Here is a 12,220-nt window from a genome sequence, read left to right on the forward strand (position 1 = left end):
AAAAATCAACAACCAGGAGGGAGGATAAATATTGACTGGAAAAACCAGCAAATTCCAGAAAACCAACTAAGCAAACTAAGGAAAGAGAACTTTCATCAACTGATAGGAGTGATCTTCTTTTATGTTTTAAACAAGTATACAACCTATAAAATACTGGATTTAAACAAAATCTTGGACGTTGTAGCACTAGAAAATGGTGTGCATATTACAAGGAACAATGCTTATTGACAAAGGTGTGATATGATAAAAGATTGATGAAAATAATGACGGATGTAATACTTGGAATCCTGTCCACTGTACGTTCTACAGGACTACTTGAAGATGAAATTTAATTTGACTGAGAGTTACAGTGCCTCATTTTGTTCGCGTGATGACTCGGTGTGTCAATTCTACAAGTGCGCGCCTTGATTTCTGAACATCCTTATCATCATTCTCAGGAAGGGAATCAATTGCAGCAGAGGCAAGGTTAGCATGCTTTGCTGCTAGCTCTCTAGTCCTCTCAATGCCCTGACTCTTTCCAAGGTACTCTAGAGCCTGTGGTATGAGTAAAGAAATAATTTTTCAGTCAATTAAGTTTCTCTTAAATGCATGTTTCAGAAATATAAATTCATAAAATAAACTCATTAAATAGCTAGAATAATACGGACTGAGTATTAAGCATAAGGTTGAGTCAACAAAAAACTTACACGGTCCACATTTGCAGAATTGTCGAATCCCTGATCCACAATGGTCCGAAGCTCGGGAAACTCCTCCATAGCGAACAATATTGGAGCAGTAATAATACCCTGAAATAATTTCAGTCATGTTTCGAGTGTTACAGATAGGGGAATATTACTAGCCGACCACCACGCTAGATTGTAGGTTGCTAAACATAGATCAAATTGAAGACAACAGTTGCAAGTACACAAAAAAAATAGAACAAAGGAACTGTGGTTTAGTGATTTGGGTCAGAGGAAAAGTACTTTAGGTTGTAGAATTTTGCATAATATCACAAGTAGGTATAACTGACTTTTTTTTACGACGTGAGAACCCGCAGCCGCTACCTTTCGGTGCGCACTATGTAAATCCCCGGGCTAACACAATAGCCTGCAAACTACGCTAGTCAGGAAAACCTCACTGAGCAAGCCCAGATAGGTAATCATAAATTGTGATGGAGGCAGGATTTAGTAGGGAACCATTTTCTGGTCTGCTTTTCTCAGAATAAAAAAAAATCTGCAACTACAGCTCTCTCACAAGTGCGTTGACAAACATATGGTTAAACAGCAAAACTGAGCAAAGGCGAACAAACATACAACAGACTGACAATTCTTCAACAAGATACATAGAAAACCCAGCATTCATGTGTTGTAACTTTCAAAGTTTAAGACTTCAAAATAATATAAGAAGTCAAAAAGAGTGCGAAGCGTACATGACTAATGTCAGACAAAGAGCCTTTCCCTAGGGAACTTGATGTGCCAGTGAAATCAAGAACATCATCTATTAATTGAAACGCCAGCCCCTGTATAGATGGATGCAAAATTTGAACAATAGCTGTTAAATGAATAATTAATTAAATAAATGCGAAGATCATAAGCATTTCATAAGATAGACAAACAGCATGTCAGATAATACATGTTACAACAGATTTTTGGTTAAAGCTCAACGGCATTCACCCACATACTGCACCGGTCATTTGATAAGCTGATGTACGACTGGGAAAGTCATTAATGTAAGTAATTACTGAAACCATCACTAATGTAGCTGATAAACCAATGCACATGACCACTATACGGGCAGTGTCCTAAAAATCGGCCTAGAATCCGCCTGGCGGCGCCTGGTCCCCGCCTAGGCACTAGGCGCTGGTCTAGCGCTCGAATAGAGCCTAGCGTATTTCAGAACCTTGTATACAGGTGTTTAAGATATACCAGAAACTTGAAATGCGCTGAACCAAACTGAAACGTGTAAAGAACAAGTCAGGATATGAATGGTATATAATTTTAAAACTCCTCATCCTCCTTATATCCTCCGTCAAGAGGATGACAAACTTCAGACTAAATGCGAGAAAGGACGTCTAACCTAATTAAATGCCAAACTAAAGAAGTAGGAGAGAAAGTATGCAGACCAGATTTTTTCCATACTCGTATGCCAACATTGAAACTTCTGCTGTCTGGCCAGCAAGAAGGGCGATGGCCTTGCAGCTATTTGAGATCAATGAGGCAGTTTTATAGTAAGTTTTCTGCATATAATATTCCATGCTGCAAAGAGAAATAGGAACGTGATTTTGAGCTGAAGGAAAGGCCCGAAAGAACAAGTTATTCTTAAAATAGAACCGCTCACAATTATTATACAACTAAATTATAAATATCAAGTTCTTTTTCTATGAAAGCTATCAAATAACAGATTTAAATCAAATATGTGACATGCAAATGCATCATGCCTTTTTCTGTGGCACATTAAACAACTCCAAAGCAATGCCTACGAAACAAAAACAAAGCATCGCACCTGCATCGCTGATCAGAGCTAGTCGTCATTTGCATCGTCTCACCAGTAACAAGATGCTCAACAACCATAGCCAAGAGTGATACGACCTGTTAAACAGCAAAAGCAGGAAACATATTAGTAATTAGTAAATTAACAAATGGCAGCTCACATCAGCAAAAAATAAGCAGAGTGCTACAGCTCATTATTTACCAATAATAATATCGTTAGAGACAGACTGAGCAACAAACTTCAACATTTAGGTACAATTTCAATTATTGTTTATACCTTATGTATATCCATATGGATATTGGATAACCATTTATATTCTCTCTTTGTTCGACTAACAGATGCAGCAATGAAACAATAGAATAAAAAGAATGGACCATCTAAAATTAAGGAAAGGAAATGTGAAGGAACAAAGTGTACCTCGGTGTTTTTTAACGAAGCAAGTGTCACACAAGCTCTAGAAAGCAGGAAATCTCCAGCCAGTACAGCTAGCTGCAATGTCATGGAGAGCACTACTCAGATATATGCAATTCAAAGAGCAACCAAAGTCAACTAAGCTCTGCAAATTAATAGTTCTCATTTATTCGATTAGTTCAGAGCCAGTATTATCTTTGTCAAACGATCATTGTGATTAAGACTCGGCATAATTCAACCACTTTCTTTCTGTCTCAGATCAGAAGACGAACCAAGAACATTTTTCATTTTTAAAAAAGCATGGCACGTCATCTAAACCTCTAATTAATCTTGTATCCAGTGACCAGTCCCTGTAAGCATTTTTCTTTCCATCGAGTATATTTTACTTGTATTTTTTAGAAAACTAGTGTCTCTTGAAAAAATAAATCAAAATGTGTAGATCTTGTTGTTAGTTGATACACCCATTTTTTTGTGGGTTTATTTTACCGAAATACAGGGGCTCGCTATCTAAGTTTTTTTTAAAAAAAAAAAACATTGCATAGACTGAGAAAACAGTATTATATATATATATCAAAAATGTGAAAGGCCAGTTTTCTTGGGAAAACATTAGTTTATAGGAATACCTAAATCTACTAAATTGTGAACAATGAGGAACCCACACTCAATACCACCATCAATTCTTTGTGACTACATTCAAAAGAAGTGATTAGCGGCTCAACATAAATTTGTAATTACAAAAATTAGTGCATGAAAGAGATAAGTGAGAGCACAGTAATAAACACATTAAAAACTAAGATAAAAAATCAGTTAAAGAGATGCCAAAACAATAATAATGCAAAAACTTCTCATCATTTGAGCAAAAGTGAGAAGACAATCATCAGGTGATACAACGGATTGCAATTATCAATTTCAAGTTTTTTATGCCAATTTTCTTCTCTTTCAAATTTTTACGAGGTTCACTTGTAACTTTTCCAGAGGGTGAAAACAAGTAAAAATTAACTAAATTGGTAGGTACCTTATTACCCATTACAAAATTCAATGAACCGATCCCACGCCTTGTGTCAGCATCATCCAACACGTCATCATGGAGGAGGCTGGCAACCTAAAAAATTTAACACTTAAGTTGTAAGACAGAGGTGAGATAGTGTTGAAGAAAGCTAAAAACAAAGTAATACGAAAAATTATGCATCAAACGTTCAAAACTCTTAATTTTTTATATTTGAGAGTTGAGACACCACGTAATCTATGACAAGAATTCCCACCAAACAACAAAAATGATGACAATTTCAAATATATTACCTTTTGAAGAAAGATTTTTATTGTGAAAAAGCTCAGATTGTTCAAATCAAAACAAAGGATCTAACAGATTCTCATCTTTTAATGCTATTCTCATCCAGAAAAGGAGGCAAACAGAAATCATAAATATGTGCAAACTCGAAAGGAAGCGAAAGAATGTGACATGATTATCAGAACATAATGTTCCGATCTGAAGAACACAAAGAAAACTAGCCACTCTTTCCAATACAAAACCAAGCCTTCCATTCTGGCAAAATCTGTGTCTATTAATCCACAGACAGAAAAGACCTACGCTTCATGAGGTCAAGCACCGGATGAATGAATTAGTTGGTTATCTTAAAATAAACTAAAACTAAAGTATACAAATAGAAAATGCTAGGCTTTCTCACTGGCCCAACTAAACTGCATGTCTAGGCTAACCAAAGTTCATGAGGAATGTTTGAAAAAATTGGAAGCATGACTACTATCTGCTTTGGGCCTAGGGGATGCAGAGGAATGTAAAGACTCTGGTTATTCGCTCCAATGGATGAAAAAAAATCACTGACATGGATCATCTCTGTGATCTCAGCAATGCATCGTTGTCTTGAACGCAATTCCTTGGATAAAGGATCACCAGCAGCATCAGGAGCTGGTCTTGGCAATGGAGCATTTAAAGCTGTGGCCATCAACAACAGAACCTGCATTGTGTGCTGTTCAGGTAAATAATACTAAAAAGCAGACCACCTCTGTTAGAACGCATTACATTCAAATTAAACCATGCATGATCAAGATAATAAAAATACAACATGATTGCAAAATTCACATTCTGTTCACATCTATGAAATACAGAACAAATAAATAGATAATTGCAGGAATATAATAAGTAGCATGCAGACGTAGAAATAGGATACGAAGCATGTAGAGTTTATACAGAGACCATATGAAGTACAGAGAAGATAGCAAATTTTTCATGTGCGACAATTTTCAACTTTAGTCATTACATTTAGTCAGTACAAATATTAAAGAAGTGAAACAAATAAAGAGTTCCCATGAGTTAACAGGTGTATAGCTATGGTAAATTGGTACAAGATGCTAATTTCATTCGTTTGGTTGAGAAGATTGATTCCAGAAAGTTGTCGGAAACCAGTCTTTTCTTTTCATTTTTCCATAGTAATTGCAATCTGCCATCAATATTTAAAATGGCAATCTCATGAAATTTTAGGGGTCCGATGAGCACTGATCTCATAATATGGTTACTTATATCATAGAGAGTATGATTTTCATTATGTTTTAACATTCCAACTAAAAACACACGTTCACAGGGGTTGGTTAAGAACAAAACTGGCTCGCGCTTTTGAGGAATGTCTTTTTAAACCATTTTTTGGTTAAATAGCATTCATTTGGCATCCTTTTCACTGCCAGATTAGTTTTTACAGCATGCAACATGTTTTTCACCTGATTCGACATTGCTTTAAAGAATTAAGATTTTCGCATCAGAAAATATCAACAATGACTTGAGAGCTATGGCTGTCATAAAAAGGAATGGAATCAAATTGGAGGTGAGAAACTTACCGCAGGTCGAAATCTTTTTCCTTCGACTCCCATTTTAAAAAAATATTCAGCAGCAGAGGCAAGCTTGGGGACCTAGAAGATTAAAGAAATGCAACCTCACCATCGATATAATCAATCTGTTAGCTAACAAAATATAGAAGTAGATGTCAATACCTTTGCAACTACCATGGACCTCAAGCTATTTGCCAGAATGGACAATTCATCAGCAACAAGAGAAAATGGATCTAATTGCTCCTGAGATAGAAATTAAGAATGAAGTATTAATACCTTCTTCATAAATGCCACCTACAGACCAAATATTTATAACCAAAAAAGAAACCAAATATGAGGAAGACACTTCATTAGAATTTATGTTATGTGCGCAATTAAAACAGATTAGCTCATCAATAAGCGGCGAGAAGATGATCATTTCACTAACCTCGACAACATATGTTCCCTGACGTTGAGATTGTTGCCCAATACTACTTATGGCACTTGAAACCCAAGAATAAATAACTCTGCAACCCAAGACCTACTAATCACCAGCAACAATAAAAAGCACGGTACAAAATATTTAGAACATTTTTTTAATGCCAAACAGTAACTAAGCGACACAATCAAGATGATCAACAGTTACAATAAAAAAACTCCTACAAAATAACGAAAAATTGTGAAATATAAACAAAACATAATAATGGTATGATAGCCAAGACAACTGGATAAAAGTACTGCAAGTAAAAGATATCAACCGGAGTGAAAATGCTACAACCCACACTACACGAACCATGTCCCGAGGCTCAAGAACCCTGTCAGACACCAGTCATCTCAAGAGTGCAATGTGTGTGGATCGAATCAAGTGTAAGATGGAGCTTCCTAGAAAACCAACATTTGCTGTAATTATGTCTATTACCTGGTAGGTCTTCTTGAATACAAGTAGCACAGCCTAAGGCAACAATAAGCATACTTTCATTATATGTGCTGACCACATATAGTATGACAGTCATAGGACTTTCTCCACAAACTTTGAATTGCTAATAGTAGTCTTTAATACTTTACAGTCTACTCCATCTATACACATATATATAAATAACTAAAGGACGCGGTAGCCTAGCAAATTATATTTTCTAAAGGGTGATTGGATGATTATCAAGCTTCTATCCAACTATTGATCATCCTAAATTAGAATCGTGAGAGTACGTAAAGTAAAAATCGAGACACAATGAATGACTTACAAGTATTCGAGTCATCGATCTCATCAAATTTGGATACTCAACCTCCATAAAGCACAATACAATAAATGGTTTCTTTTTTTTTTTCTTTTTTTTTCTTTTTTTAAGTATCCGGACAAATGGTTCAGCTAAAATCACCAGACAGTAACTTGTTAGAAAAGCAACTCGTCAGTTAGCATAAAGCACCACTCTCTGGGTACTTGGATAGTCGGTGCCCAGAAATCCAGCAGAAAATTCAAAAAGCCAACAGACGTCGACCACTTGTTCGACGGAATTTCCACGAGAAAATTCTCCCATTATTAAGTTAGCCCACAATCAAAAAGTACAAAGAATAAATCACGGGCATCGGGATATATTTCCTCCAAATACATACCCAGGCAGAAAAGATAAATGTCAAAACAACACAAAACCCCATTGCGTCTACATTCACAGATTTAACTGTAACAGCAAAAGTAGCTTCCTTCATTCTCCATGACAAGATCATCACAAACTGTGACATAAGTTAATAAACTCAACAACAGCGAGTATATTTATGTACCTCCGGGGAATAATGATCAGGAGAGCGAAACTGGGTGCAGGGTTGAAGCAATTGACGCTGGCCATTACCAAGTAACGAAGAGTATACCCCTCGATACCTGTTGCAACCCGTCCTCGTAAACCGGGTCAGCCCCCTCACAAATAACATCTCCAAGGGGGAAAAGGTTGTTCAATTTATTGGATTGAAGGTCGAACAAGAAAGGGCAGAAACGGAGAAAGATTAGTTCGCAATGGCGCCGAAGAAGAACATATTAATTAGTATACAGAGATTCGACTGGGACTCAGCTCCGCGGCCACCATCAATGGCTGAGATTTTTCAACACGCCGCCTCGGTTTCCTTGCTCTGATGGAATCGGTTGCCACATACGAGACGGGTCGGCTATTACATTGGGCCAATAATGGGCTTATTTGGCATCTTCTGCTTAATTGGTCAAAGATTTTTACAAACTTGGGCCAAAGTTTTTATTAGTCCAGTAAAAAAAGAAAAATGGGCGTGTCTGAAAAGTTCCATCAGGGCTTGTGGGACCCATATGTTTAATAGGAGAACTTTGGCTAAATAATGTGGAACCCACATGATTTGCACTAATCACAAAAATCCACATCATTATCTTATGGGTAGGACTGAATTATCCGTAATGATGATATAAAATGTCGTTTGAGTGTGTTAAAGATAAACTAATGATGACCAGTTAAATGATCATTTAATAGAATTCAAAGTATAACAGAAAACGATAAATAATGAGTTGTTTGTTTTGAATTTAACACTATGTTTGATTCAATTAAAATGGGATTTAGAATTGGATTTTGAATTGAAATCCATGGAATCCTTTTATTTTTTCTAGGATTTCATTTACATATATCAAAACTCGTCAAATCTCACATATTTTCATTAAAAATATCAATCTCATTTTAAAGTTCATTACGCCAAACACTCAAAATGAGATTTTTTATTCCAAATTACATAAAATTCATAGATTTCCATCAAATATCAATCTCATTTTAAAATTTCATTACACCAAACACTCAAAATGGGATTTTTAATTCCAAATTACAGAAAATCCATGAAACCAAACACACACTAAAAGTTTGGATGATGATGTTACGTCTACATGAAATGTCCTGAATATCCTTGGACGTTAGAAATAGTTGGATTATTTTTCCTCTTCAGTGTCGTCTTCATTTCAAAGAATTCAGAGGCGCGCTTGGTGGAAAGCTAAAATGTGGTTAAAATGGCATTAATTCTTGTTATATCCAATCATTCATCTCTAATACTATCATTCAAACTAATGCATTCCAATATGGAAGTGGGTCGTCAAAAAAATATTCAAATTTATAAGCAAGTTTTCTCCATATAAATTTCACATTATCAAAGTATATTCAGCTGTCTTTGCCAGAAAACTCCGAAGAAACTTAGAGACGACTGCTGAAAAGCCTCTTTCCACGCTTCCTCCCTTTCATCTCTCCAGCCTACTCAGTTGACCTCAAGCCCTCAAAGTCTTCTGTTCAAAATAGATTCTTCATCAAGCAGAATTAATTGTTTAGAAAATTTTGATCAAGGCGTACAAGCTCAGAGTAGAGTCGAAAATATAATTGCTGTATATAGTTTTTAAGAAATAGAAAAAGAAGAATACTTGCGGCGCGTTTGTGAAGAGACATTTAAGAAGAAATACATAGATACATAAAAGAAAAATTTATGCCGCAATGTAAATGTAAATTAAAATTAGCTTCTGGAAAGCTTGAACACAGAACTTCACATGATTCAAAAACGTATTTGCCATGAGGCATGTATAAGTTTTGACTTCAAAATTTCAAATTACATTAAAGATGGGATGTGAGTCTGGGAATATCCTCAGAATTATGATGACTCCTTAGTTGGCTCATCTTCGTCCATATGGCTCAAATTGTGATTATCTGAAGGCTGACAGAAGGAAAATAAACATATTTACAATCACGGCTTGACAGACCCAATCATCTTGAGTAATGCTGTGAACACAAATGAAGCTACAGCAGCAGTAACCTTATTCTCCAAAGCTCTGCGACAAGTCCAAACCAAACTACAAGCCACAACCTAAATTTTGCTAGTAATTTCCACAACTAGGTTTGATTTCCAAGCAATTCAAGTAAAGACAGGCAAGTGAGGTTATGCCGATTATGAGTTGAATATATAGGTCCAATCAAATATGAAATAACATTTTTATGGGAAAATCTTGCAAGAATCCAAACTTTGGGTGATAGATACACTCATCGGCAAGCTATGCACAAGGCCAGTTGTGAGTCCTGTGACTTAACCTAAGAAAGATTTTTTTAACTGAAATCTGAAACAAAGATCCGTTGGCTAGTATAATTATGGCTTTATAGTTCACAATCTTAAATTATTCCTGTCTCTCCCAATGTTATGATCATTCTGATCTCCAATATAGACTCAAGTATTTCATATTGGACCAAAGAACCAAATCAATTTCTTGATTCATAAACCCATGGACCTAGAAGGTAGAATAAATAAAGACCATGCATGGATAATCAAGCAGAATAATGTTATATTAACACAATGAGAGAACAATGTAACTCCAGTATTCCACACAATCTAGCATCAATGTTGAAGTTGTGAAATAAAATATAGTTCAAAAACATCCAGACTCACATTTGATAGACGATCCAGCAAGGCAAGTGAGTCTGGACTTGGTATTGGCCTCAGCTACAGGAGTTGACTTCCCTTCATTAATCATCCGCACATCCCATATTCGTATAATTCCATCAGATGATGCAGATGCCACCATAACCGGATCATTCTCTCCAGAATCATCACAACTCTTTGACAACACAACAATGCCTTTCACACGAGCCGTGTGGGCATCCCCGATGCTGTAAGCCACTTTCCCACTGATGGTATCCCATGCCTTTATACTCCTATCTTCTCCTCCCGTAAACAAAATCCCATTCTGATAAAATAAAATAACACAAAACAAATTCAAACATTGCCGACTAAAGGACAATTATCAAGTGTAGACCCAAAAATTACAATTATCATATGAATTTGAACAAGGTTAATAAATGGCACAAAAATAGCTACCGTAAAGATCTATATTTTTGCTACGTCAAAAAAAAAACATCTATATTTTTGCAACCCATCCCTTCCTTTATTTTCAGAAACTAAACACTTTCCCTAGTTTTAATATCTTAATCATCAATCATTATCGTATATATGCTATATTATTTCACTTTCCTCAGCTAAATCATACGCAAGGTAAAAGTGAGAGACAAAACATACGGCACCAGGAGCAGCACAGAGGACTTTCTTTCCATTATCCAACTCAGTAACTAATTTTGCATCCTCAGCTTCGTGAAGCGTGACTTTCTCATCGACCACCATGAAGAATTTCTCTCCAGTTCCATCAAAATGTACGATGGAGGACTCTTTGTTCAGCCTGCAGTAAAAGCTCCGCCTCCCTCGAACCAAATTAACCATGGCCAAGCAATCGTCGTGGCCTACAGTCAACGCCAACTTCCCAGAGGGGTGGATGGAAAGAGAATTGACACCCTTCTTGTGAACTTTGACGGATTTGAGGTAGACAAAAGGATCGGCGTCGTAGATTGAGACACAGCCATCGGCATCTGCGGAGATGAGATTCCTGGGGAACGAGAGGGAAGGAGGAGTGTAGAAGGAAAGGGAGGAGATGGAGGAGGAGTGGTGAAGGGAACCAATCTCGGAGGAGGTAGAGAGGTCGTAGATTTTGATGGTATCATCGTTGCCGCCAGAGACGGCGGCGGAGCCCGAAACGGCGACGGATTTGATGGTGGAGAGGTGGGAGGGGAAGGAGAAGAGCGGGGTTAGGGTTAACGGGGAGGAGTGTTTGGGCGATTTCTTGAGGCTGTAGCCCCATATGAAGCGCTCGTATGATCCCGCCACCAAACTCATCCTTCTACCTTCTCGCTAAAACCCTCCTACTCCAAATGGGGGAGAGGGTTTAGATAGACCTTGTTAGAGCTTTCAGCCCATCCGGGCCGGGCCGGGCCACCATGACACGTGGTTTGTTTTGGTTGGCTCGTTTAGATTCGTCTCCAAATGGACCATAGAAACCCCAACCCATCTGCCGCGGGTTGCGGACTAGGTTGGGCAACCCGTCAAAAAAACCCAACCCAACCCTTCAATTTTTCATGGCCCGACGGGCTCGACCCATTTTGCCGGCTCTTGACCTGGTCAAGTGTCGGGTCTAACCCGGACCCGGAATGTAACGCACCAAAATTATCTTAATGGACTTTATTTGAGATAATCAGAGATTTTAGAAGTCGAGGGCCAATTCGATTTGGATCAGGGACTAGAATGCAATTTTCAGAAATTTCAGGGACTAAAACGCAAAATGAGGATTTGTTATAATATATAAACTTTGACTAAGTCTTCCATTCTCTTCCTTCATCCCTCCCAACCGCCTCTCCCTCCATTGAAGCGACAAAGCTTCCCCAAGCTTTTGTGATTTCGATTTTAGCTCGATCCGTCCGATAGAATTGAATTCTGACTTGATATCTGCGATCACAGCGTCGAGTGCTCCGTTTGAAAGTAAGTTTCTCTTATTTCTACGAGGTTTGAATTTTTGGATGTCTTTAGAATTGATTGATATTCGGAGATGATGATTATGAGATAGCTGTGATAGTATATCTAAGACGGTTCGAAGATCTAACGACGATCGGAATTGTTATGATTTTCTTAGTGATTTTCGAAATCTTTGAATTTGAGATGTGTTGGGATTGGA

At 37.3% G+C, this 12,220-nt stretch overlaps 2 protein-coding genes across 7 annotated transcripts; both read right to left on the bottom strand.

Annotated features, from left to right (window-relative positions):
* Positions 1-76: 76 nt before the first annotated feature.
* Positions 77-7,835, bottom strand: LOC140890038 (solanesyl diphosphate synthase 3, chloroplastic/mitochondrial). 3 transcript variants are annotated; one of them, XM_073297793.1, is made up of 12 exons: positions 7,474-7,835; positions 6,146-6,224; positions 5,881-5,961; positions 5,728-5,799; positions 4,722-4,853; positions 3,896-3,982; positions 2,887-2,958; positions 2,482-2,567; positions 2,102-2,234; positions 1,409-1,498; positions 687-785; positions 77-534 (listed from the first exon to the last, which is right to left on the bottom strand). In XM_073297793.1, the coding sequence occupies exons 1-12, from the start codon at positions 7,536-7,538 to the stop codon at positions 355-357; spliced, it is 1,176 nt and encodes a 391-aa protein (XP_073153894.1). In that variant the 5' UTR covers positions 7,539-7,835; the 3' UTR covers positions 77-354. The 3 variants fall into 3 exon arrangements, with proteins under 3 accessions (XP_073153894.1, XP_073153890.1, XP_073153897.1); XM_073297789.1 differs by having other exon boundaries at positions 6,146-6,238; XM_073297796.1 differs by having other exon boundaries at positions 6,146-6,241; positions 7,474-7,612.
* An 895-nt stretch (positions 7,836-8,730) lies between these two features.
* LOC140874635 (uncharacterized) lies at positions 8,731-11,404 on the bottom strand. Of its 4 annotated transcripts, XM_073277983.1 has the most exons (4): positions 10,741-11,404; positions 10,114-10,411; positions 9,290-9,390; positions 8,731-8,971 (listed from the first exon to the last, which is right to left on the bottom strand). In XM_073277983.1, the coding sequence occupies exons 1-3, from the start codon at positions 11,386-11,388 to the stop codon at positions 9,380-9,382; spliced, it is 957 nt and encodes a 318-aa protein (XP_073134084.1). In that variant the 5' UTR covers positions 11,389-11,404; the 3' UTR covers positions 8,731-8,971; positions 9,290-9,379. The 4 variants fall into 4 exon arrangements, with proteins under 4 accessions (XP_073134084.1, XP_073134083.1, XP_073134086.1 ...); XM_073277982.1 differs by lacking the exon at positions 9,290-9,390 and having other exon boundaries at positions 8,731-8,968; XM_073277985.1 differs by lacking the exon at positions 9,290-9,390.
* Positions 11,405-12,220: the final 816 nt, after the last annotated feature.

Source organism: Henckelia pumila, chromosome 1 (assembly GCF_033568475.1).
Source record: "Henckelia pumila isolate YLH828 chromosome 1, ASM3356847v2, whole genome shotgun sequence".
Lineage (NCBI taxonomy): Eukaryota > Viridiplantae > Streptophyta > Magnoliopsida > Lamiales > Gesneriaceae > Henckelia > Henckelia pumila.

Excerpts from the sequence above, each read along its gene's own strand:
- LOC140890038 (XM_073297789.1), bottom strand. The coding sequence starts at position 7,620 with ATGTTATTTGTGAGGGGGCTGACCCGGTTTACGAGGACGGGTTGCAAC. Across the intron at positions 2,568-2,886 it reads CTTCGTTAAAAAACACCGAG|GTCGTATCACTCTTGGCTAT; the intron begins GTACACTTTGTT and ends GCTGTTTAACAG. Across the intron at positions 786-1,408 it reads CTTTGTCTGACATTAGTCAT|GGTATTATTACTGCTCCAAT; the intron begins GTACGCTTCGCA and ends AAATTATTTCAG.
- LOC140874635 (XM_073277982.1), bottom strand. The coding sequence starts at position 11,388 with ATGAGTTTGGTGGCGGGATCATACGAGCGCTTCATATGGGGCTACAGC. Across the intron at positions 10,412-10,740 it reads TCTGTGCTGCTCCTGGTGCC|AATGGGATTTTGTTTACGGG; the intron begins GTATGTTTTGTC and ends TTATTTTATCAG. Across the intron at positions 8,969-10,113 it reads TGCTGGATCGTCTATCAAAT|ACTTTGAGGGCTTGAGGTCA; the intron begins GTGAGTCTGGAT and ends TTTGAACAGAAG.